General features: G+C 43.7%; 1 protein-coding gene across 50 annotated transcripts in view; it reads right to left on the reverse strand.

Moving 5' to 3' along the window:
- The window catches only part of TRDN (triadin), a 1,596,486-nt gene that overhangs the window by 398,683 nt on the left and 1,170,088 nt on the right, over positions 1-27,715 (reverse strand). For 44 of the 50 annotated variants that reach the window (XM_069607588.1, XM_069607568.1, XM_069607599.1 and 41 more), the window contains one exon: positions 17,882-17,911. The exons of the other annotated variants lie outside the window; for them this stretch is intronic. In XM_069607588.1, the coding sequence (XP_069463689.1) occupies positions 17,882-17,911 (30 nt within the window). The remainder of the gene's footprint in view (positions 1-17,881; positions 17,912-27,715) is intronic. 50 annotated transcript variants of the gene reach the window in all.

The following is a 27,715-nucleotide window of genomic DNA, read 5'->3' on the forward strand; positions in this document are numbered from 1 at the left end:
AAACATTCAAAAGTTAATGTCACATATTTTATTTTATTTTTTACATTTATAAAGCGCTCACACAGCCCGCAGGCATCGAGGCGCTGTTACAGGATTAGTTTGTTTTTCTTAGTTGCGTAATTGTGTTTTTTTGTGTCTTAGTTACGTATTTATAACGCGCTTAAACACCAAGATGTTTAAGCGCGGACCCGGGGATCGAACCTGTTGTTGCTTCGTGTCGTCTTGCTTCCAAGACACGCACGCTGCCGCTGAGCTGTCCTGTAAGGCACCAGGTGGCCAGGGGAACCGAAATAGCTCCTGATAACTTGTTTTTAAGCTAACCAGGCTCTCCTAGGGTAGAAGCAATAGCTAAGTAGCTCCCGGCTGCAGGCAATTTTAACCCTGCAGAAACAGCATCACATGCATATGTGAGGTGATGGACAGTGCATACAAACTGCTAACAACCACCCCCCCACTCTTGAATGTGGTGTCCGTCCTGCACTTCTGTGCGAAAGGCACATATTAATACACTGGCTTTACTTTTAAAGGAATGTCCCAGTCTGTGATTTTTCCTGTAGTTCAGACCTAGCTGCTCCATGTACTTATTTAATATACAAAGGAACGCCATCAATGCCAGAGCGTCCAGATTTGATCAAATTGGAGGCTTCCCCAAATGCATTAGTGCCCTAGATTGAACACGGCTGCCATTGGCCAACCCAGAGACAAGGGAGTGAGTTTACAGGAACCGGAAGCAGAAGCACACGCACAACGTTAAGATGAAACAGGAAGCCAACATGACCATCACACACTCCGTGCCCAGTATAGGATGCCTCTGTCCTGTGCATCAGCACCATTTTGGGGCTCATGAAGACACTCATGGGCTTGTTAAAGTGACTCCCACCAGCATCAGTCTCTATCACACCATGTATCCCATTCCCATACATCTCCTGTCATTGCACTACACTTCAGACATGCCTGTCCTCACTCAATCCCCATCACCATCCCAACTCCGCAATGTATCATTTCACCACCTTGGTCCCAGATGATTCCATGTCACCTCATGCAACATGCTTCAGTCCTGGACTTTCATCTCCAGATCAATAGGCATCTGGGAGTTGTGGTGTTAGGTCACCAAAATTGCATAACAGTGGACTGAGGTTAATCTTAAGTGAAATCAATTTCTATGATGTGATTAGGATGTCCCTGGCCATGATGTCATTAGGATTAGGATGTCCCTGGTGACATGGAGTCACCTGGAGACACAAACCTCCACACCCCTGATTCCTGTGGCTAACACTGAAAGAAGGGCACTTGGATACCATTAGGGACCTCACCTCACACTCTAAACATGTCTATATTCGGGTACAAGTAGACATACGCATGTGTACCTCTCTCCTGCACAAATTCTACCATGCCCCATGTCTGTGGCTCTTGGGCAGATGCAGGCACTACAGGGATCTGTGTTTGACTTCATGGACATAGTTTCATATCATAGTAGGTCTGCTTCCTCCAGCCTTCCGAGGTTGATAAAATGGCTACCATTAAGTTAGGTAATAATACATATTTGAATCTTCCAAGTGAATGTGTGCTTTACAAATACAACTGTTACGTTATTTTGTACAGGTGACTCAGGAGATCCACGGCTTCCCTGTATAAGGACATCCTTCCGGGACCCAAAAAGGTACCAGGAACAGCAATAAAATGAGGCTCATGGCAATATGCATGGAGCCAGTGAGTGGGCCTTTTTACCTCCAGTAGGCCTGGTATATATGCCTCTGTTGAACAGAGAAGGGCACTAATGTACAGTTCTGAGAATGTGGGGATAACTATCATCAACTGCTGCATGCTACACAATGCATGCATTAGGTACCGGTAGTATAGCTCAGTCGAAACGTGCCCATCTTGGAAGCAAGACGACGCAAAGCAACACAGGTTCAAATCTCGTGCCTGCGCTTAGAAATGTCTTCGATATTAGGCCCATTATAAAAAATAAAAAAACAATTATAATTAAGTGACATTTTGCAATGCTACCACAAGAGGATGCTCAGACTGTCAGTGAGAATGATGACAATGAAGGGCAGCAATGAGAAGTCATGCACTAAGGACATGGAGGATGTGATTGCTTCAGCAGAGCTGGTGGACAATTTGTTCTGGGGGAAAAGAACACAAATAGCCTAAACGTTCTTCCCAAGTCACAGCAAGGTCTTATGAACACAACGAGAGCACATGTGTGTATTAAGGGTCTGCAACATTTGCCTCTGCGGATGACTGCCATTGTCATGGTGAAGAGCATTGGCGTAGAGTGGATCCATTCTTTTCTCTCCCATTGACAACAAATAGTTCAAATTGCAGCCTTGAAGTCCTCTCCTCTCGATGGTACGCTTTAATGTGCCACAGGGAACCCAATTATCGCCACTGCTTTTAAATGCTATAGGGTGCTGCCGGGTGATATGGTTTCTTCCTTTGCAGTTGCCATTCATCAGTCTACTGATGATACGCAGTGGTCCTTAGCGGTGACATCGAGGATCTACATCCATTCCCTGAGCTGCTGCCTCCCAGCTATTGAAGAATGGATGGGAAAAGCCCATGCAGCCATTCAAAAAGGTCCCAAAGAAGGAGCTTTCCTGAAGTCTTCAACTCATCCTAGTCTAAGCCTTCTCTATATCATTGGTATGATCTCAAAGCGCTTTTGGGTTGAACACCCTTCGGGACCGTAGTTCAGGTCATTCGAGAGACTAGGGTAGTAAAGAGTGCGTGGGTGCACTCAATAGGCCTCATTACGACCCAGGCGGTAAGTTACCACCTGGGTCGTACCTTTACCACCATGGCGTAAACTACGTTTACGCCATGGTGGTTGGCGGACTTACCGCCCCATTCCGAGGTTGGCGGGGCGGTAAGTCCCCATTAACCCATTTACCCTTCCCCATTCCCATTTTTGCCCCATAGGGCATAATGGGAGTGGGGAAGGCGTTAATTACACCACCGTAAATTACGGTGGCGTAATTAACAACAAGGTCCCTTAGCGCCATGGATTTTAACACCTGCTAAAAGCAGGTGTTAAATCCTCCATGGCGCTAAGGGACCTCGGAATCAGGCGGTAAGGGTCGGCGCTGTTTACGCCGCCGTAAACCCCTTACCGCCTGGGTCCTAATGAGGCCCAATATGTCTGCAGCTAGTGTGATTTGCCTGATGGGAGCTGCATCCTGCATCCTAACACTATGTGCGGTGGTAGTGAGAGATCAGTTGAATGTGTGCAGTCAGGTGATTGGTTCCTGAGACTGCATTCTGGCAGCATCAGCCCAGTTAAAATTAAGTTAAAACATGTTTTTTCCTAACTGACCAAACTGGACAACTTCCACATCTTGTTTTATATTTGAATATCAGCAAGTGGATGAGTGGGATATAGATTTGTTGTTTTACATAGGTGGTACATGTATTCAATGTGGCAATAATTTTAACCTGACTATGGGTTATTTGATACTTTTAGTTTTGTTTCTTTTAACTTGTATTTGGTTTTTTGATGTACAGCACACTATTAATACATGTTATCATAATGTGTGTGCTTCATAAATGTCCTAAAAAAAACTGAATGAAATACATATTGTGGACTACAACTCCCATTGGCCCTAGCCAGCATGTTCAATGTTGAGGGATCATGGGAGTCTAAGTCCAAAACTTCTTGAGAGACGCAGCTTACAGACCCTTGCCCTATATAAGGACCAAAAGACATGTGCCAGGAACTCTCGCCCTCCATAGCCAAATTCCCACTAACACAGCCCCCGCCCTACTAGCTCATCCCACCTCCTTCCAATCCCAACTCTCATTTGTTCAGAGACTGCCCTTCCTATAGCTTACCCAGCCCATCTCCCACCAACTTGCCCACTGCCCTATTTGCTCACACTACTCCACCCCTAGAACTTCCCCTACTGACTAAGTGCCTTGGTGCAGCCCCTTAGGTACGCCCCCCCCACCCCTTGTTATGGGCCTTAAGAGATGAAGGGAGGACTGTAGGGTATTTTGTGGAGATTTGGGGCCTGACGGTATTTTATTACCGCCGAAAAATAACTTAGCAATAATCACTCTTTGTATTCAGATTTGGCCATGTGCAACAATAATACAATGGACATGCATTATTTCAGCACCCAGACCTGCATATTTGGTATACGTGGTTGGTGGTATTTGGGTGAGCATAATTCCCTTGTTTTATTTGTGGCCCCAATGTCCAGAATCCCTTATCTTTGCTTAGATTTTTCGTGTGATCACTAGAGAGACCTCAGACCTGCATTCTAGGAATACCACGTTTCCAGTGATAGTGTTGGTGTGCCACCATGGGCGAACTCACTGACTTATTTACGACAGAGAGCTATATGTGGTAGTCTTGTGGTAATTTCCACTACCTTATATACGGTAGGGAGCTATGTTCAGAGAGTCTCTCTTCCCGTTGGCTCATGTACCTCCAACAAGCTATGCTACAGTCACTCACAATTATTCATACTGATTCTGACATGCACACATCTGTCTTAAAATGACCATTGCACTGTTTAAAAATCTCCCCACATCATCGGCATTGTAATGGTAAATAGAAAATAAAACACCCGTCTGTTTTCAAATATTTTCTGTATTATAAAAGCTACATTTAGACACGATCTCATTCTTTACAGAAATAAATAAAATGGTACAGTCAAAGCATTGTCTATGACACACTGCAAGGAGCGTGGCGGAGAACAGAACTCAAATTGCAACATTGGTATTTGATTAAGACACGCACAGGAATCCTACACTGACTGCATATTACCGTACACACTCAGCTCCCACACTTCTCATTACCTTATCTTTTTAGTTGTTCTCTTTGTGAATGTGGCTCCCTTGGATTAACTCCAGCAAAAAGGAACGCTTGCCTTCTCAAGCCGGGGTCATTGCCTGGAATTCTCAGCTTTTTCAGATAGGAATGCCTCAGCCAGTGGAAAGGTTTTTCTTTCAGCTCTCCCCAATCTCGACTGCAGCAGGACACAGGAATCTGCATTCAGTCAGGACCCCACAGCCAGGTCTTCTCCCCAGTAGTGCAGAAAGATGTCTCCTCAGCTTTTTCAGATAGGAATTCCTAATGTTTCTTTTTCATTTGTGCAAATCTTTACTGTTTTATTTAGCTCTAAGTTAAACCGTACCTCTTTTTTAGAAGTATTTGCACTTTCTGTCACAATTTCATTTACTGGTACTTTCATTTTTAATCCATTAGGCATCTCAGAGTCGTTATGCAAAATTATATCAGAGCAATCTGTCATCTTGGCACTGCAGTTATCATGAGTACTTAGTCACTTTTCGGAAGCCCCCCGGTCATTGCTATGGCCATCAGCCCCCTCTTTGGAAGGTTGTTTTTGCGCTGTATAGAGCTTTCCTATTTGCTCAGCTAACATTTTCACTTGGGCCTCAAGGCACTGGAACCTTTCCATCTCTCTAGGATCCTCTTTCTGTGGCCTAGGTCGATATTGGTTGTTTTCCCCCTGATTGGATCTATTCTGATACCTCTCAGGTGATTGATACCGGTTGGGATGGTTTCTGAACTCTTGATTCATTTGTGGAGGGGAGCGGGTTGCACCCATCCTTTGATTATAGTCCCCTGGTGGGGAATCATTGTACTGGCGTGGACTGTAGTTCACGTTTTGCCTCATGTCCTGTCTCTCAGATTGTGGGTACTGGCCCCTATGTTGATTTCTATTATCAGTAAATCGATCCACATATCGGGGCCTATCCTGATTACCATATATCATGGTGCTGGGATCAAATCTGCTCTGTGTCCCCAATGACTGGTAGGGACCATCATTTCTTTGATCTTGATTTTGTCTCTGGTTATTGTTCATACCTGCCATATCAGACCGGTATCTTACCCGGGGTCTATCCCCTAAGTACCTAGGGCTGATGTAGCTCTCTCTATTACTAGGATCATGTGTTTGGAACATTGGTACAGGAAATGGCGATCTTTGTTGATTACCCCTTTGTTCAGGTGTCACATTATTTTTACCTTGGCTTTGAGCAGACTCAAGGGACATTTTGGCTGACCTGATTTCCATTACTGTGGCTGAGGGTTCTTTAGATTTATGCCTGGTATCTTTCATTTTATCACTTTCTCTACCCTGACAATAGAGTACCTCATATAGCTTTGTGCTTTGATGTACAATCCATTCAAGGGACTTGTCACGGTCAAATTCACGGACCAATTGGGATATGATGTCTTTCTGTAGCCCATAGAAGTATGCAGTTTTAAACTCATTGGAATTTGAGTCAAAAGATACATCAAAACGAGAGAATGCTCTTCTTAAGTCTTGTAAAAATTGGCGAGGGGATGTATTAGGTCCAGCAGTAATTGTGTACGCGACTTTCTTTGCCTCCTGCAATGACTGAAAAGGAGAAAAATGACGCCTAATTTCTTTTTCAAACTCCAGCCATGTCATATTCTGCTGTTCATTTAATCCCCTTATGATGCTGGCCGTCGGGGCATCTAAAGTTAAATGAAAATATTGTCTGTACTGTTCCTTAGGTATCTGGAGTGCTTTAAAAATGTCATGCTCCGCTTCTAAGTGATCCTCAATGCAGCATTCACCTCCCTTTTTAAATGGTTTGATCAGGGCTTTAATGGATTTCATTATTTTTATGGGGCTACTTGTTGCAATGCATGGAATTGCACTATTTTGTGATTCAATCCTGTTTTCAGGTGTATGAGATTGGTGACTGCCCCCAATGGGAGTATCAAATCCCCCAAGGGCGCTGCAACCAAGTTCAGTCACCGGCCCAGTCACTGGGGCACTAGCTCTTTGGGCAGAGCTAGAATTCACCTCCACTCCATTGAATGTGGTACCCTGCCGCCTCTCCTGGGACCTGGGAATGCACATTTGCTGTTCTAAGTCCTTACACTTTTTAAGGAGTCCAGTTGCTTCATTCTGCAAATAATTATTTTCATCGCTCATTTTATTAATCGCCTCCTGCATGTCGCACATTTGCATTTGGCATTCATTGAACTCTTTATTTCTTTTGTCTCTTTCTTGAATCATTTTAATCATTTCTTGTTCTGCACTCTGGAGATCACCTTCTTTTTCACAATGTTCTTTTTGTAAAATCTGCATTTCTGAAACAACCTCATCTTTATCCTGCCTAATGTGATCCACTAAGGCTTTTAAGTGTGTCAATTCTTGCTCACTATCTTCAAATTGTTTCTTGCTTTTCGGAATTCCTATCTGAAAAAGCTGAGGAGACATCTTTCTGCACTACTGGGGAGAAGACCTGGCTGTGGGGTCCTGACTGAATGCAGATTCCTGTGTCCTGCTGCAGTCGAGATTGGGGAGAGCTGAAAGAAAAACCTTTCCACTGGCTGAGGCATTCCTATCTGAAAAAGCTGAGAATTCCAGGCAATGACCCCGGCTTGAGAAGGCAAGCGTTCCTTTTTGCTGGAGTTAATCCAAGAGAGCCACATTCACAAAGAGAACAACTAAAAAGATAAGGTAATGAGAAGTGTGGGAGCTGAGTGTGTACGGTAATATGCAGTCAGTGTAGGATTCCTGTGCGTGTCTTAATCAAATACCAATGTTGCAATTTGAGTTCTGTTCTCCGCCACGCTCCTTGCAGTGTGTCATAGACAATGCTTTGACTGTACCATTTTATTTATTTCTGTAAAGAATGAGATCGTGTCTAAATGTAGCTTTTATAATACAGAAAATATTTGAAAACAGACGGGTGTTTTATTTTCTATTTACCATTACAATGCCGATGATGTGGGGAGATTTTTAAACAGTGCAATGGTCATTTTAAGACAGATGTGTGCATGTCAGAATCAGTATGAATAATTGTGAGTGACTGTAGCATAGCTTGTTGGAGGTACATGAGCCAACGGGAAGAGAGACTCTCTGAACATAGCTCCCTACCGTATATAAGGTAGTGGAAATTACCACAAGACTACCACATATAGCTCTCTGTCGTAAATAAGTCAGTGAGTTCGCCCATGGTGGCACACCAACACTATCACTGGAAATGTGGTATTCCTAGAATGCAGGTCTGAGGTCTCTCTAGTGATCACACGAAAAATCTAAGCAAAGATAAGGGATTCTGGACATTGGGGCCACAAATAAAACAAGGGAATTATGCTCACCAAAATACCACCAACCACGTATACCAAATATGCAGGTCTGGGTGCTGAAATAATGCATGTCCATTGTATTATTGTTGCACATGGCCAAATCTGAATACAAAGAGTGATTATTGCTAAGTTATTTTTCGGCGGTAATAAAATACCGTCAGGCCCCAAATCTCCACAAAATACCCTACATATTTATGGTGCGTTGCAGGCCGGGAAAGTGATCATAGAGTACCTACTGGGCGTGGCAAGCGTGTCTCACACTGCCATTTGCACATTAAAGGGAACCCATTTTATAATAGCAGTGTGCCACTAAAAACGAATTTCAGAATGTCACAAAGGGAAACCACATTCTCAGATCTAGTGCAATATTTAGAGGCAAAGTTATTTGCACATGGGAATTGGTCTTCGAATAGCACGTTAGAATGGAGTAACCGCATTCAGGGTGAGGTGCAGAAAGAAAAACTAGACAATATTTTTGCAGAAGGCAGCATAATTCAGGTCTGCCTTACAAGATTATTGAATGCAGCCGATAAAAGTGCAGAGAAAGACTGTTTAATACGGCTATGCAGCAAAATATGGTTTATTTTAAACAAGTCCCTGCGAATGCAAGAGAATGATACTCAGCTAATTAACAGGTTAAAGACTGAATTAGATGGGGCAAGTAAAAATCAGGAAATGTTGAGAGCAGAATTGGATGTATGCCAAAAAGACATGCAATTAAAATGCAGAGACTTTGATACTCAGTTATCCAAAAGCAAGAAACAATTTGAAGATAGTGAGCAAGAATTGACACACTTAAAAGCCTTAGTGGATCACATTAGGCAGGATAAAGATGAGGTTGTTTCAGAAATGCAGATTTTACAAAAAGAACATTGTGAAAAAGAAGGTGATCTCCAGAGTGCAGAACAAGAAATGATTAAAATGATTCAAGAAAGAGACAAAAGAAATAAAGAGTTCAATGAATGCCAAATGCAAATGTGCGACATGCAGGAGGCGATTAATAAAATGAGCGATGAAAATAATTATTTGCAGAATGAAGCAACTAGACTCCTTAAAAAGTGTAAGGACTTAGAACAGCAAATGTGCATTCCCAGGTCCCAGGAGAGGCGGCAGGGTACCACATTCAATGGAGTGGAGGTGAATTCTAGCTCTGCCCAAAGAGCTAGTGCCCCAGTGACTGGGCCGGTGACTGAACTTGGTTGCAGCGCCCTTGGGGGATTTGATACTCCCATTGGGGGCAGTCACCAATCTCATACACCTGAAAACAGGATTGAATCACAAAATAGTGCAATTCCATGCATTGCAACAAGTAGCCCCATAAAAATAATGAAATCCATTAAAGCCCTGATCAAACCATTTAAAAAGGGAGGTGAATGCTGCATTGAGGATCACTTAGAAGCGGTGCATGACATTTTTAAAGCACTCCAGATACCTAAGGAACAGTACAGACAATATTTTCATTTAACTTTAGATGCCCCGACGGCCAGCATCATAAGGGGATTAAATGAACAGCAGAATATGACATGGCTGGAGTTTGAAAAAGAAATTAGGCGTCATTTTTCTCCTTTTCAGTCATTGCAGGAGGCAAAGAAAGTCGCGTGCACAATTACTGCTGGACCTAATACATCCCCTCGCCAATTTTTACAAGACTTAAGAAGAGCATTCTCTCGTTTTGATGTATCTTTTGACTCAAATTCCAATGAGTTTAAAACTGCATACTTCTATGGGCTACAGAAAGACATCATATCCCAATTGGTCCGTGAATTTGACCGTGACAAGTCCCTTGAATGGATTGTACATCAAAGCACAAAGCTATATGAGGTACTCTATTGTCAGGGTAGAGAAAGTGATAAAATGAAAGATACCAGGCATAAATCTAAAGAACCCTCAGCCACAGTAATGGAAATCAGTTCAGCCAAAATGTCCCTTGAGTCTGCTCAAAGCCAAGGTAAAAATAATGTGACACCTGAACAAAGGGGTAATCAACAAAGATCGCCATTTCCTGTACCAATGTTCCAAACACATGATCCTAGTAATAGAGAGAGCTACATCAGCCCTAGGTACTTAGGGGATAGACCCCGGGTAAGATACCGGTCTGATATGGCAGGTATGAACAATAACCAGAGACAAAATCAAGATCAAAGAAATGATGGTCCCTACCAGTCATTGGGGACACAGAGCAGATTTGATCCCAGCACCATGATATATGGTAATCAGGATAGGCCCCGATATGTGGATCGATTTACTGATAATGGAAATCAACATAGGGGCCAGTACCCACAATCTGAGAGACAGGACATGAGGCAAAACGTAAACTACAGTCCACGCCAGTACAATGATTCCCCACCAGGGGACTATAATCAAAGGATGGGTGCAACCCGCTCCCCTCCACAAATGAATCAAGAGTTCAGAAACCATCCCAACCGGTATCAATCACCTGAGAGGTATCAGAATAGATCCAATCAGGGGGAAAACAACCAATATCGACCTAGGCCACAGAAAGAGGATCCTAGAGAGATGGAAAGGTTCCAGTGCCTTGAGGCCCAAGTGAAAATGTTAGCTGAGCAAATAGGAAAGCTCTATACAGCGCAAAAACAACCTTCCAAAGAGGGGGCTGATGGCCATAGCAATGACCGGGGGGCTTCCGAAAAGTGACTAAGTACTCATGATAACTGCAGTGCCAAGATGACAGATTGCTCTGATATAATTTTGCATAACGACTCTGAGATGCCTAATGGATTAAAAATGAAAGTACCAGTAAATGAAATTGTGACAGAAAGTGCAAATACTTCTAAAAAAGAGGTACGGTTTAACTTAGAGCTAAATAAAACAGTAAAGATTTGCACAAATGAAAAAGAAACATTAGGAATTCCTATCTGAAAAAGCTGTGGAGACATCTTTCTGCACTACTGGGGAGAAGACCTGGCTGTGGGGTCCTGACTGAATGCAGATTCCTGTGTCCTGCTGCAGTCGAGATTGGGGAGAGCTGAAAGAAAAACCTTTCCACTGGCTGAGGCATTCCTATCTGAAAAAGCTGAGAATTCCAGGCAATGACCCCGGCTTGAGAAGGCAAGCGTTCCTTTTTGCTGGAGTTAATCCAAGAGAGCCACATTCACAAAGAGAACAACTAAAAAGATAAGGTAATGAGAAGTGTGGGAGCTGAGTGTGTACGGTAATATGCAGTCAGTGTAGGATTCCTGTGCGTGTCTTAATCAAATACCAATGTTGCAATTTGAGTTCTGTTCTCCGCCACGCTCCTTGCAGTGTGTCATAGACAATGCTTTGACTGTACCATTTTATTTATTTCTGTAAAGAATGAGATCGTGTCTAAATGTAGCTTTTATAATACAGAAAATATTTGAAAACAGACGGGTGTTTTATTTTCTATTTACCATTACAATGCCGATGATGTGGGGAGATTTTTAAACAGTGCAATGGTCATTTTAAGACAGATGTGTGCATGTCAGAATCAGTATGAATAATTGTGAGTGACTGTAGCATAGCTTGTTGGAGGTACATGAGCCAACGGGAAGAGAGACTCTCTGAACATAGCTCCCTACCGTATATAAGGTAGTGGAAATTACCACAAGACTACCACATATAGCTCTCTGTCGTAAATAAGTCAGTGAGTTCGCCCATGGTGGCACACCAACACTATCACTGGAAATGTGGTATTCCTAGAATGCAGGTCTGAGGTCTCTCTAGTGATCACACGAAAAATCTAAGCAAAGATAAGGGATTCTGGACATTGGGGCCATAAATAAAACAAGGGAATTATGCTCACCAAAATACCACCAACCACGTATACCAAATATGCAGGTCTGGGTGCTGAAATAATGCATGTCCATTGTATTATTGTTGCACATGGCCAAATCTGAATACAAAGAGTGATTATTGCTAAGTTATTTTTCGGCGGTAATAAAATACCGTCAGGCCCCAAATCTCCACAAAATACCCTACAGGACCACTGTGGCCATTGCAGATCTCTGTCATGTGCCAGGATGGTGGTAGATGTTGTGCAGTGAGTGCCTCAAGTCCCTGAACCTGGGTCAATGTGACCGTGCCACGCGATCATCTCCTGTATCCTGACATGGCTTCAGTGCCCTCCTGTGTGAGCTAGTTGCTTCTGTGCAATCAGCATGCAGCAGCAGACATGGATGGGATGCCGGTTAATCCTGTGGCACATACACTTATGTCTATGATGCACGCAGCATAGTGCTTTGACCTGCCATGCAGCCAGCTGTTATTGTGCATCAGTAAGCAAGACCCTCACTGGGATCTAGGACATCACAAACTGGTGGAAAGCTGCGGGATTTAAATTCTGGTGCGGGACCCCTTGGATGGTACAATCCTCTGTGGGGGTAGTGCTCTACGGTTGGGGTCAGGGTGTCTGTCATTATCATCAACGTTTGTAGTTGACATCTAATACTGATGTAGACAAGGGCGATGTCCACGTGGCATGAGGCTCGCAGTCCTTGCTTGTGCTCCACCACCACCTCCTTCTGCAGACCCCCAGAGGAAGGGCATCAGACTGCATGGGAATAAAGCAGGGCCAGTACCTTACCTGGCACTGTGGGTGGACTGGTGGCCCACATTATTGGACAGAAGTAGGGAACTGGAGTTGGTGCTCTTTGGCAGCCTATTTACATGCAGTCAGGCTGCTGAAGCTTTTGGTGTGCTGTGGTTTCGGGTGAGCAGCAATGGTCAGCAAAGATGTAGGTGCAGGGTCGGCAGCCATAGTTTTGCCAGTGGTGTCTTTAGCAGGTATGGTGGTGGCTGCTGTGGAAGGAATGGTTCAAGCGGACATGCAACCGGCTGCACTGTTCCACGTGTAGATGCTGGCGGTGTTCCCTTCATCATCCAACCTGCTTCCTGGGTCTCCTGTGGGACAACCACAGGGCCTGCCATGACTTTCTTAACAGAGCGAATCAAGAGTGTGTCAGCAGGTCATGGCATTCAGGGTTTATTTGGAGGTGTGTTGTTGGACAATGTCATGAAATACTGTACCAGGTGTCGGAGGTCATGTTCCCATGCATGCTGATGTGCTGTCTCCCCATGGGGACTTGTTGGGGTTATGGTATCTTGCACATGGGTCCTTTGGTATGAACATGGTATGTTGTTGATGGGGAGCCAGGAGACAACATCCAGGTCTCATATTGTGCCATTTATGCCAGTTAATTACATATTCACCCCATGTCCTTGGTCGAAGTATTGGGGGGTTTCAGGTGCCATGGATAAATTAGAAAGGATCTCAGTAGTGTGTCCAGTACATGTCATTGCGCCTTTGTGCCCATAGGTCGCTTTTCCCTGGTTTTCAACAGCATTAGACTCACAACAAACTTGCAACCCCATTATCCAAGTCAAGTAGAGTGAGTGGGGGTATTGCTGCCAAACTGTGAAACCCTCTGCTTGCAGATCTTCCCAGAATTCACAATCTGTTTCTGTTTCGAAAATAAAAAATGGAAAACTACTTTTCTAGCTTTCTTATTACATTTGAAGGGTTGGACAAGTGCTCTGAGGCAATCGGGAGGTAGTGCCTCTCCATACCTCCTACAAAGAAATACAATACAACACAGGTTTCCCTGTCTATGATGGATCTACAAGAAGTGTCTATACCCTGTCTATAGAGATTACTACAAAACAGGACATTCTATCTCACCCCTATTAGAACCAGGACCATATGTGGTTCAGCTGGCCTATCACGATGAGCACAGTACTGGCACTCTACCAGTCTTCTTTCCCCAAGGCACTATGCCCTCACTCTTACACCACACCGATGGTCCCTCCCAGCTAAATGTCCACCTATGGCATAACTAAAGTCCTTACCTTTGCCAAAGTGTCAGTAGCCACTGCATAGCCTGTCCTACACTTCCCCTTGTACGATAACCACTGTCCCAGCCATGTCTCCTAATTGATTTTGACTTGCTTTATACTAGACTGAACATTTACCTAAGTGCGTACACCACTCAGCACTTGGAAGCATATGGGCACTTGGGACTGTAGCACTTCTACATGTCTCTCTGCTGCCTCTTCCTCTATCCCACTCGACTGCAAGCACTAAGCACTGTTACATGAAGCACCATGTGCGATTAGGGGTCAGACCTATGTCTGGAGTGCACTTTTCACAAACCTTTTACATTTCAGTGTGAACACACTATGAGACATTGGTTCATGCTTTTTCACTCACCATGATACCTGCAAGTACCAGTATGCACTTATTTATTTATTTACATTTTTGTATATTGCACCACATGCCCACAGGCCTCAGGGCACACACAAAACAAAACAGAACAAATTAAGTTGAGTAGGAAGGAGGTTAGGGTCAAGATTACCTGAGTAAGTGGTTTCAGACGGGAAGTCAACCCAGGGTTTAGTCAGGTGGGCAACTAAACCCTGGGTTTGTCCATATGTATCAAGTAGTTGGATGTTGTAAATGTCTAACTGTGTCCGGCCTGACTGATGAATGGCTCTGCAAACATCATGTTCCAACAGGTATGGTTATCACAATTCAGCGTGTATTTTTTTGTGGTTAAGGCATGTGTTCATACAGAGAAGGCTCTATGCATTCTGGAGATGCTTATCGAATCCTATTTTTCGTCGACTTTTCTGGGAATTATAGTTCTTGTTTGGACATTGGTGTCTCCAAGTGTATAAGTCCTAACATGTGGACATGGTCAGCAGTGACATCTTACATATGATAAGTGACATGTTAGCATGTGCATACATGGAGTGTGAGCAATACTCACCAGGAGAAGTGAGTAATCCAGTGCCCTTCCTTGCTTCCAATACACTCCAGGGAAGCAGAGGCCCGGGGTTTAGCCACATTTTCCTCCCAGGAATGCAGGCCAGCAGTGGCATGGCTCTTCCTACTGTCACCATGGTCTTCCTGTGGTACAGTGAAACCAGAGATCTGGCACGCCCCCTCAGACCATTCCATCACTTGTGGACATCAGCGATTGTCCTGGGGTGGGAAGGCACTCCTGCCACCATGTTGCCACCGCGCTTCTATAGCTGATGTTTATTGGAAGTACTTGATGTTATTTTGAGGCCATCAAACAGCAGGGTTCCTTCTGGATTCTCTCATCTTCTAGGATAGAGAGTCCGCGTGTGTTGTCCTCATTGCAGCTTTAGCAGAATTTCCAAAAAAATCCACCGGTCATGATTGTATTATTCGCCAAAGTCCACTGGCGGTGACAGTCTTTTTGGAATTTACTCCGGCAGTGACAGTAGTTTGATTACCAATCCTGCTGCCATGGTGTAAAAGCTGTGCTCAGTCCTGTCAACTATGATTAGAACCACCAGTAGCGCTATCATTGAAGGACAATGGCTGGAGCGCTTAAACAAATGGGATTTATTTCTCTTTGGAGTTATTTAAATAGATACAGTGATGTTTAACACACAGGCAGAAGGAGTAGCTGTTTGTTTTTATTGTGAAAATAGATCTTGGATTGAAGTGCCAAAACCCAGGTCTCTGAGCTCCCCATTAGAAGCATTAACTGCTCCATGTTTACTTTCACTAAATGTGGAAAAGCACTAGTTGCAACTGATTTTCTTCTTTTACCAGAGCAAATATAAATGTGGATAAACACCAATAAAATGACAAAACAATATGTATAACGACAGCCGGAAATGGTGAAAAAATAAATGCCATAAAACCAGGAACCTTGATCATGATCCATCAATAGAACACTCTTAGATATATGGGAGAAAGGAGCGATTAAGGAGTGACTCACTCCCTCCCCTCGCCTCAGCACTCCTTATTTTGGCCGTATCCATTTCTCACCCACAAAATGAAACAATGCCTTTGTAAAGTGGGGCCAGGGTGGTAGTGATAGTTTCCCAATTTTTCATCATGGAATTATTAAATCATTTCTAGGTTGCAATTCAGAATTTGAACTGGCTGAAGAGGACCAGTCCCACTGTCTGCAGTTGTGGCGATGGATATTAAGCTCAGGGATAAACAAAGGAGTTACTAGGCCTCCAACAGCACTAGCGGTGTAGCTATTTAGACCAAATGGTAGGAAGAAATTGTCCAGACTTGAGACCCAACTGGACATTTACCAGGGGATTGGAGGAGAATTGGACAGAGGAAGACTGGAGAGTGATATGGCTCCAAACTTTTTCTGCCATTAAAAGCGTACATATGAAAGAACCAGGTCATAAGATTGAATATAGGTGGTATGACACCATTACATGTTTAAATGGAATTGATCCCTCCATTTTGTGAAATGGTTACGAGTGTTGGTTTATGAAAGGCTTGTTGGGACACTTATTGCGGGAATGTCCTAGATTGAAAGCCTTTGTGGGTAATATTCTCTGCACCACCAATGAAGTAATGGGGATAGGTTTGCTGGTATCTCCAGAACTAATTATTTTGGACCTGTCTGTGCCAAGATGACATCTTTCACTTACAAGAATTATAAAAGTATATGCCATCACCCCTGGGGGGAGGCAGACAGGTTATAACAGCTTTTTGGGGGTATCCAGAGACACCTAATGATTTAGGGCCTGATTCACTGAAGCATTTTATAATGGCGCAATCCCATTGGAAAAAGTTCTGTGAATCAGGCCCTGGGTGCGGTGGTAAACAGTGAGGACCCTTTCAATACATATTTGAAAGATTTACTGTTTCTTATTTAGGTGGTCGCTTAAGGCCATTTGGTGAAGATGTTTCTCACACGTAGGAAAGGAGAACTTGTTTCCATATAGACTCCAAACTGTTCACCTATTTGCCTAAACAACCAACATTGAAACTGATTTACACTACTTAGTAGTAACTCAGGTAATGATCCACCGGTCAGGTAATGATCTTAATGTTTGATTTTGACGCATTGTCAGTGGGTTGGGAGTGGTTTATTTGTTTAGTCAGATTCCATATGTAAGAAGTATCTTCATTGCTGTAATTACTCAATGAGTATTAGACTGAGGATAGGGATATTGGTTTATAACCCAATAAGCACATGGCTTCAAAAAAAATCTTTTGTAATAGCTGCTTTTGTAAAAAAATAATAATAATAATAATAATCTCTGTTTCCCTCCTCCCCTCCCCCGCGATACCTGTTGCTTTTTTGTGGTCGCAGAGAAATCAGTAGCAGCTCTTTTGGCTATGGCCAATGCGCACCTGGCAACGCAACTCTCACACTCATTAAAAGAGACAGAGAAGTAGAGCGAGCGATAGAGGGAGATCCGTGTATGATAGACCAGCTGCATCTAGTCTCTGTAACATTTAAATGAGAGCACTATCACCATGGCTACACAGTCTCCAGAAGAACCAGAATAATGAAGGTGCACCACGGTGGTAGGTGGATTTGACCACAGAGATGCATTTACTTATAAGGAATTCAACTGACGTGCATGCGAGCGGGAGTGTCCCCTCTACTAGGCATTCCCTCCTTCGGAATACAGCAGGAAGAGATGGGAGTTATGGCAGGCACATTATCTTTGTATGGCATTTAGATCAGCGACTGAAACTGAGTGGTGCCATTAAGGGAATTGGCTGACGCTAGTGCCATGGCCCCGTATACGGAGCTGCCAATCTGATCGCACCGCCCATTCTAACCATCTAAATGACTAGGAGATCCCTGCTCTGGTAGAAGTAAGCGAGTGGGATCTGAGATAGCAAGAGTAAGGTGCTTATATGAATAAACAAATGGGTCAAAACAAATCAGAGAGCGATCAGTAGTTTAATCTTTATTCAGATTACAGAATAATTAGGAACACACAACAATGCCTTTCATCAACTCCAATGCCCGTCCTCCATATCTAGAAAAACTGTACCTCTCTTATTTTCCTCCTTCTTTGGGATCACTGCAATGAAAGAAATACAGACATAAGTATATGTGGCTGGTTGAGTCCTTTCAATGCTACCTTTCTGTCTTACATGTAGTCTGCATTGATATCTGTACACATTTGTAGACATAGTTATTACAGCTCCCAAAAACTATTTACTCGCAGAATATATCCCAATCTTCATACATTTTGTGAAAGAATGCATTGATATTTGTAATGCCTGCCTTCATCTGCTCATCAGTGTCTAGTTGTATCACCTGTGTGTATTGTCTGTTGCATTGCACACCTCTGCTACCCATCAGTTCCACTCACTCTTCGACGTTTACCAGAATTGTTTGAAAGAATGAATTTAACACTTGTCAGCCATTTCTGCAGCACATAGTCACTGCATTAGGGGCAAAGACCATCTGAAATATGGTACTCTTTCGGGGTCTTCACTGGAGTGCAATATAATCATGTGTGACACAGTGACTTTGTGGAAACTGTCACGCAACCATGGGAATAATATCCTCTGACTCCCCAAAGCCGATACCCTCACGCCCGGTCGTCCTCCTTAGAGTTGAGAACTCAGCCTTCAATGACTCTGGGCCTCTTTACAAGTTCAACAGTGCAGTAGAAAAGTGGTTTAAATATATACTTGGTGTAGTCTTAATATGTCTATTTAATACATATTTGGCATAATCTACCATATACACACAAAAAAGAACTACTACCCCACATGGCACTGTCCAATTTGACCTAATGCCAATTTGACCTACTCCCATTTGACCGCATCTTTTTTACCTAATTTGGTAAGTCAAATGGTACACTTTATTCACAAAAATAGTTGTAGGGTGGGGTAAGGGAATAGATTGAGATGGGACGTTGGGGGTTGCAGGGGTTTTCCTGCCCGCACTAGGTCAACAAAAAGTAGGACATAAAAATTAGGTCAAATGGCCAGTAGGTCAATGTTTTTAAGTCAAACAACCCATATCCCCCCACATATCCCCCCCAGCCGCGTTTGATTTGGTGGACCACTCGATACTTTGCAACCACTTGGACTCCGCGGCCCACTTCTCTCAGGAGGCAGTCGCTTGGATCCAGTCCTTCCTTGATAACAGGACAATGCAAGTTTTCTCTCCCCTAGCAGCCGTGGACCCCGCACCCATATCTTGCGGTGTGCCCCATGGCTCCTGCATATCTCCTACTCTGTACAACATCTTCACAAAGCCCATTTTCGATGATCTAGATGGTCTAGGTATCACCTACACAAACTATGCAGATGATACACAGATCCTCATCCTGTTGACGGGAGACTATGACAAGGATTTGGCCTTTGTGAACAGTGTATACCTCATCATCCAGGCATGGATGGCATCTCACGGTCTATGCCTGAAAGATGACGAAACAGAACTCATCATTCTATCCACCCCATCTAACATCAATAAACTAGGTCGGAACTACTCATCCTTCAAAATTGACAACAACAACATTACAGTGGCTAAGGTAGTCAAAACCCTCGGCTTCTACATAGACTCCACGCTCACCTTTGGTAAACAAATAAATGCTATGGCCTCAGCCACCTCCTACACCTGCAAGCTAATAAGAGCAGCCAAGCCTTTCCTTTCACCCAACAACTGCATTACTTTAGCGAGAGCCCTGATCCTGTCCAAATTGGACTATTGCAATGCCCTCTATATAGGCAGCAACAAATACATTACGTCCAAGATTGAGACCCTTCAAAACAATGCCTTAAGAGCTGCCCTAAGCTTCCCCAAAAATGCCCATATATCTCACCTCAAGAGACCCGTCAATTGGCTTTAAGATTCTCCTTAAAACTGCATCTTTGACACATAAATGTCTTAACCAATCAGCCCCACAATACCTCACAGCCATATTTACTAGACAAACAGCAACTCGCCCCCTAAGAAAAGTGAACTCCAACCTTCTATTAGTACCCAGATTTAAGTGTACTAAATCCGGTGGGAGTAGCTTCCCCGTTAAAGCAGCACAATACTGGAACTCCCTCCCCTCTGCCTTAAGGGAAGATCTACCCTACCTACAATTTAGATCTAGTCTCATTCAATGGCTAAAGGAACACGACATCTGACCTTACTTCACTTGCAACCTCCTAGCATTTATTGTATATATGTGACCATCACTGCTTTTGTTATATATATATGTGTCTCACAGTTATTCTTTGTATTATTGTATATACCTATCCGCCTTGCCTGTTGTTCATGCACACAGCATCGTAACCACAGCTGTACTTAATCCTGTTTACTATGTAAAATAAGCTTAACAACCCTCTTTATGCCTTCGCGCCCTAATAACCTTGGGTCTGGTGCACAATATAAATAATAAAACAAACAAACATACGTCAAAAAGAACTGTGTGTCTCCTAAACATAGATTCTTCACTTTGTGAAAACTGTATTTGCTTTAATTTTGAAGAAACAATACGATGCACAGTAAAAAACTGCAAGAATTAATATATTTGTACAAAATGTATCTAAAAAATCTGACACAACATTCTAAACAAATTCATTGATTGTAAAACCATAAGCACATTCACTCTTAGGCAACCACGTTAATAACAGATTTCACAGCTCTTTTACATAAACACAGCCCAAAGCCATTAATACAGTCATAATATAAACCTATTAGGAGACACACAGAGGGGAGGTGCCCCTTTTCACATATGTGGTGTAGGAGTCATTTTTGTAGTTTTCTGGGATCTATCCTCCTACCTACAGCCAGATTGATCTTTCTGGTCTTGCCTCCGGGATCCCTCTCTTGGTGGTACGGTAGTGGAATTAGTTTTACTGCAGGGTGAGTGAAGGATTTACCTCTAGCAAGATGTTGGAGGTAAATCCTTCACTTTAAGGCCAAACATTGGCACATTTAATGCAGGGGACTTACAGCTCATGGGAAATGGGAACAAAATCCCCATGGATTCCCAGGGTCTCAAAAATGGGGATATACACCACCAAACCACCACTCGTTACCCTGCCGTAATTCTGCCTGTCCCCGCAGTCATAAAGGTACATGATTTCTGTGTTATTTACTTGGAATTACTGTAAAATTACAGCCACACACATGATGAAGTCCAATGACCCTCTTTGACAGAGAGAAAACCTTTTCAGAATCCATTAGAGTCAACCAAGGACTCGGGAGGAGGACGAATAAGGAGGATCTGTACAAAGGAAGGGTACTAGAAAATGTGTTTCAAACCCAGGGAACCAGACCGCAACAAACATTAAAAAAAGGAACAGCATTTTCCAAATTCCATCACTTTTGCAGTAAGTCAAAATGGAACAGATCTGGGGATCACAGTTGAAGATTTGGTGGCAGGGAGACAATGGGGAGGACCTAAGCGAAAGTGCTGTCCGCCTCTCCCAAAGAGGACACTGATAGGCTAGTTTCACTCGTCTTCCATTAATTACTCAGAGTGTCAGAAGGGAGTCCAGCATTATCTGGTACATCATTCAGAGAGAACCCCTTCTTCTTCCTCACACTAAGGATAGAACTGAAAAGGGGCAAGCTCAAGGCTCCCTCTCAGCTGTAAGCAGAATGGAGAGAGAGAGAGAGAGAGAGAGAGAGAGAGAGACAGAGAGAAAGAAGAGAGAGAGACAGAGAGAGAGAGAGAGAGAGAGAGAGAGAGAGAGAGACGCCTTTGGAAACAAAGCGAGAAATGCACGTAGCCACCAGCATGGTATACCAGAAGTCCAATTGCTCACGCCATGTAGCAAATCTACCTACCAGCTCAAATGTAACTAACTAAAGTGACATCTAGTGTCCCAGAATCCCAATCAAGCAGAAAAACAGACCTACCCTTACTGTGATCTACTGAAGTGGCTACAGAATCCAAAATCAATAAGCAGCGTAAAGTCTTTCCTAATAGAAAATGCTGATGCCACCACCCTCCATCTACATTATTGTCAAAATATACAGATCAACCTAGTGCTTGTCACTTTAAACCATAAGTGGCCAGTTGCCAAAAAGTCTACATAGAACATTATAAATACAGCATTGGCAGCGCGCTTGGATCTGACTCCTAATGGACTCTTGATGTGTGGTACACCCCGAATTGCTTCAAAGTCCTTTGAAAATTAAACGATCTTTATCAGCAAATGAAGTCACTGGCGGCGATCTATGAAAGGGTGTCTTTTAATTATTCACAGTGATATTCTGAGAGCAGCACGATACTACCTGTCCAAACAAATTGATGCTACGTTAAAGCTGGCAGATCAATGACTCGTGGTAGGACTCTTGGCAATAGAATTAAGAACTTTGCCCCCAAAAGTTAATCAATTCAATTCGAGGACATACCCATGCAAGAAACTATCTTGACTTGTCCTGATACAAAACTGACTGTGCTGCAAAGCCATAAAAAGTGAAGGGGATAGCTCAGAGGGAACCGTTTGTCTGGGAAGCAAGACAATGCACTTAGAAACCAATCTCTGGTATTAAGCATGTTATAAAAAAGCAATTATAATAATAATCTCAAAAGGGTATTGACAACTTAGTTGTGATGGATCTTATTGCATTATATTGAAAATCTGATTGCACTCTAATTGTTCCTACTTTGGGGGATTACACATCTAAATGAAATGCTTAATATAATGAACAGAAAAGTCAACCTTTCTACATTGCAGTCTGTTTTTGCAGCTAGTAATTATGCTTAGCGTGGTATTTCACCATCTCACTCCATTGTCTGTCATCTGATAGCTTTGAGAGACATATCACTTAAGCTGCAAGAAACTGCAAACATGGGTTGGCAAAAATTGCATACTGTCCTTATTCCTTATCTCCTATTTTGTTTAACATCTATATCTGGGCCCTTGTAGGTTTGATCTGCTCCTTCGGCGTCAGATGCTACTCGTACGCCGACGATACTCGGATTCTGATCCGACTAGACGTCGATCAGGCTTATGTGTCGTCGTGCCTCTGGGAGTGTCCGACAGCCGTGGGAGAGTGGATGAACTGCAATTGGCTCACATTAAATAGATATAAAATTGAGGTGATGGTGGTGGGTTGCCCTCCTAACTCCACGCTTTGGGTGTCCTCCTTCTGGCCATCATCTCTAGGTCCTCTCCCTATCCCAGTCGGCAATGTGAAAAATATGTGTGTTGTTCTCTCAGCATCACTTTCTATGGACAAACAGGTCACTGCGGTTTGCCATGCTGGCCATTTTCAGTTGAAAATTAAAAAGAAGGTGCTGCCCATGATTCCTGCCCCACTGCATCCTCCTATAGTGGCAGCCTTGGTGATATTGTGGCTAGACTACTGCAACTCCCTGTATCTGGCTCAACCTAAGGGCCTGATTCAATGGTTGCAACGTCTAGAGAATCTAGCTGCACGGGTGGCAAACTGGCGCACCCTTTGGAGTTCACATCTCCCACGTGCTTCGTACTCTCCATTGGCTTCCATTGGCTTCCAGTGGCCCAGCGGGTCAACTTTAAGGCACTATTCTTAGTTCATCGCGCCCTCCATAACCAGGCTGCTGAATATCTCCAAGTCAAATTCAACCGCTACTATCCTATCCGCAGCATTCACTCTGCCACAGCCAAACAATTGGTAGTGCCTAGGTACAAACGGTTTTGGGTCTGTCGCCGGACATTTTCCATTTCCGCTGCAGCCTTATGGAACGACCTTCTGCTTTTCATTAAGAAAACATCAAACTATTTAGCCTTTAGACGGTCTGTAAAAATGTGCTTATTTTAGGCTAAGCCTTGCTGGGTTCAGCTGCTGCCTTCTCCCATAGCGCCAAGATACCCTTGTGTGACCGTGCACGCTAAAAGTACTTATAACATAACATAACATAACGTCCTACTGCAGGCTGTATTTTGTGCTTCTTTGGTCATAACATAACCAAGTTGTTAGGATTGCCAGTGGCAGGAGGGTTCCCACAAGACATGCCCCTCTGCTCCCGGGACCTTTGTGGAAACCTAGCTGCACCCACAGGTATCTCGTGGCAACTGTGCTTCAAGAGACATGCATTTCTTTTGCTACATGAAGATAACGTCCCACTCCAAGATGGCCACTGGAGTAGAATGTAGTTACTGTTATTTCCTATTATGACTCCAATTCCAAGATGGCCACTGAAAGTTATGCTTCCGAAAAGCTCTGAAAACTTTTCTGTTTAGGGCCAGATTCTGTTGTCTTTCAGGTCTACTGCTAGCGGCCAGATGCTTCCAGGCCTTGGTTTTGTTGCGCTTTACAAATGTAAATAGATACATACATGCATACATACAGAAGACCAATGTTCCCTCCTATTCTTTAGGCCTCTTTACCTTAGCCTGCACCCAAGCAACATCTATGTGATTTGGGTATACTGTTCTATAAAGGTCTCTCATTCGTGCCACAAATGAATGCTGTCAACACATCAGTCCCCTAAATACTACGCATTAGGTTGCCCTAGAATTAATCCCCAGTTCCAAGGGCTGGAAGGGGAGCAATGGCCTGGCAGCCCAAATGATCAGTCAGAGCAAAGTGAGGGCCTATAACGAGGGCACCGGGCCATTACCCTGCTGTTCCAGCCCTTGGAGTGGGGATTAATTCCAGTAGCACCCGAATTACCAAAGCGGTAACCATGGGTGCTACAAAAAAAAGTTGTTTCGTTGATTCAACGGGACGCTGCGTGCCTCCCGTTGAATGAAAAAAATATACTTTACCAAGATGGCCACCATGGTTATAGAATGTGGGGTTTCGTATGACTATGGTGGCTGGAAAAGGGAAGCTGCTGCTGTGGCGGTGGCGGGCAGCACTGCCGCTTCCATGGTCAGGTAAGTGGGTAGGGGGGGTTAGGATTTTCTTCTTTTTTGAAGTTATGGGATGGCGGGGGAAAGATGGCGGCCTATGGCGATGAGGCAGCCTGCGGGTTTTGTGGAATGCGGGCTGACATTACAGGTTTCAGCCCATGATCCGTGGAACCTGATTGGCTCTGCCCCCACCCTGGGTGCTAGTGAAATTTAAGATGGCATTCCAGACAAAACAATGCTCATGTTGCACTGCCTTATCCTTCAACACAAGTGATTGGACCACATCTCCCTGGCACTAAAGGTGATACACTTCCTGCACTTAAAGCACACTATAAAATGGCGCTCTCTCTGTCTTGCCTACAAAGCCCTCTATAGCTCTGCACCACGTTCTACCAGCACCACCGGCTGACCAGACTGGGTTTGGCATTTTGGATGGAGTAAGTTTAAACAATATATTGGTATATCCTGCTTCTACCAAGTCTCCTCCCTATGAACTTTCTCCTTCTCTGACTCCAATTGGACCATACAGGAAGAGTTTCAGAAGATTAGTAAATACTCACCTGCTTCCTTCAGCCTATGCTGGGTAAAAACTGAGCTACATTGTCTTTTTCTATTTCTTGGGCGGGTGGTTATATAGTATAATAATTTACATAAAATATTATCTTTGCACTCTGTCAGAAAAGAAGAATGGCTCTGTGCTCAACAAGTAAAACAAATTTTAGGGATTTCCTCAAACATGGCAACTTGAAGGCAATGACTGCAAACGATCGGCCGCCAATCTTCTCCTTTGATTACATGGAACTGTCAGCAGGTAAGTAGATTCGAAATGAAGTGGGTGTACAGGTGAATACCAATGTAATCTGGAGGATAAAAACCTAAATACTGGCCTCTAGATGGATCTTGCTGCTACGTACGCAGATTTACATAAAACATGTTCCTGAACAGGCAGACAATCACCAGAGCCCCTAACATGTCTGAAATGCTCCTATTTTTGGATCTTCAGAGTAATCTAGCCTCATTATGTATACATTGCAGGTGTAGCATTAGTTTAGCTTGAAGATCTAAGTAAATGTCATTTGAAAAGTCCAACTGTAACAAGATTAATTCATCAACACCTGTAATATTTTTGGAAAGAAATGGAAGTGAGTTCTTTATTCTTCTTAAATGAAATAAGCATGTTTTGGATATAGCTGCTACTTGTTATATCAATATTATTTCTGCATCCATAATAATGCTTACGTTTTTAGCTGAGGGTATGGGACTGGAGCAATGACTGAAGGTTTCTGGACAAAAAGAGAAATTCCAACTCCAGCATTGGCTACACATATCTCAGTTTTTATTGGTGTTGATCTGAACAATGTTTTAATCCATCCATGATTTGAAGGAAGCAAAACAATCCGTAATTGTCTGAGAGGTGATCTCTCAAATCCCAGACTCTTTCAGCAAAATCTGGGTATAGTTCCGAAAATAGAGCCTCTCCTTCAAATGAGATAGACTAATGTCATGACCCCTGCCCCTGGCCCTAATAGGCAAGGCATTGGGGCTAAGCTACAACCCTCCATCATGGTCTTAAAGGCCTTGCCATCTCATCCAAGACTCTCCTGGAGTCAGTCCTGGTGCCTTTGGCGACAGGCTCATATATAAAGTGAGGAAAACTTGAGGACTGGACATGGAAATGGACTTTGTACAACATGGATGCTCCCGCATAGCTCAGTTCAATGAACTGTGCTCTGCGGTCTATGTTTTAGGTGTGGTCAGGCCTAGGGATACCTGGGATACCTGGGGGCTATATAGACCACGCCCAGGCAGAGAAAAACGCTTCGCACTACTCTGTGCTCTGCAGCGTGATTCTCAGATCTTCGCCTGCCTTCCCGGAGCCGCGTACCTGAAAGAACAAGAGCGTCATCAGTAAAACACTTACCTGTGAGTGAATCCTGCTCGCCATCCACCTCTCTTTTGGTCTAGAGAACACAGCATCTTGGCGACGTCGCCTAGATCTTCGAAAACCCCGCTACCTGAGAAGAAGGGAAGGAATAAAACGGCATTAGTAAGCGTTTAAATCCCAATTCCGAAAAATAGCTAAAATAATCGCATGCTTACCTGGGTTCGAGTCGCTCTTGGTCAACATCCATTCCGGGCCATAACAACGACCTGCAAAAGAGAGGAAACACAGATCAGCACACGAAAAGTCAAGAAGGCGCTGCGTGCTACGCATTACTCACCGCTCACTATTTTCTCAGCCAGCATCCATTCTGGGACATTGCAGCGGCCTGCAAGCAGCACGACATCACTAATGAGCTCTTCCTGCACCTAGAGGAAGAAGGAGAGACATTAACTGGAGCAATTGGAAAGAAAAGGGTAAACTACAAAAAAACAGCTAACTTACCTTGACGAAAAGGAGTCACATCAGGTCTGGACTCTTAGGGCCCGCATCAGAGAAGCAACTACGTCCCGGCATGCCCACACCAACAACGCACCCCTGCACCGAGAGGCAGGACGGAGAGCGCATCATAAAAGAAAGCAAGTCCCGATCCTTGTCCAAACAGAGTCCAAGGGAGGGGTTTGAGATTGCAAGTTGTCCAGTCAGGCTGAGTGGCATCCCCGTGGATATCAGGTGAGCGTTACAACTAGGTGAGAGAAGAACATCATTAAAAAGGAGTGGCCACAGGGCTGATCCCTGGTGTACTCCACAGCAGAGTGGACTGGGGTCAGATAAGAAGATACTTAATGTAACCCATTTAGTTTGGTTGGTGAGGAAGGAGTTCATCCAGCTCAAGGCTGCTCATTAGATGCTCTGTGTCTGCAAGCTTGCCAAGAGAGTGAGATGGCCAAGAGTGTGAGATGGCCAAGAGTGTGAAATGGTCAAGAGTGCTGATAGCCACAGCGATATTTAACATGATCAGGGCACAGTCTCCGTCAACTTCCTCACTTAGTATTCGAAGCTCACCTACATATGCTGATCCTCTCATAAGTTATTCCTCCCTTCTCCTGAAAGACATGTAGCACATTACAAACTCTGATGGTATGTGTGAAACACTATCTGTAAGTCTAGAGCAAAATGTTCTAAATGTCCATGAACA

Source organism: Ambystoma mexicanum, chromosome 4q (genome assembly GCF_040938575.1).
Source record: "Ambystoma mexicanum isolate Mex_15411 chromosome 4q, UKY_AmexF1_1, whole genome shotgun sequence".
Classification (NCBI taxonomy): domain Eukaryota; kingdom Metazoa; phylum Chordata; class Amphibia; order Caudata; family Ambystomatidae; genus Ambystoma; species Ambystoma mexicanum.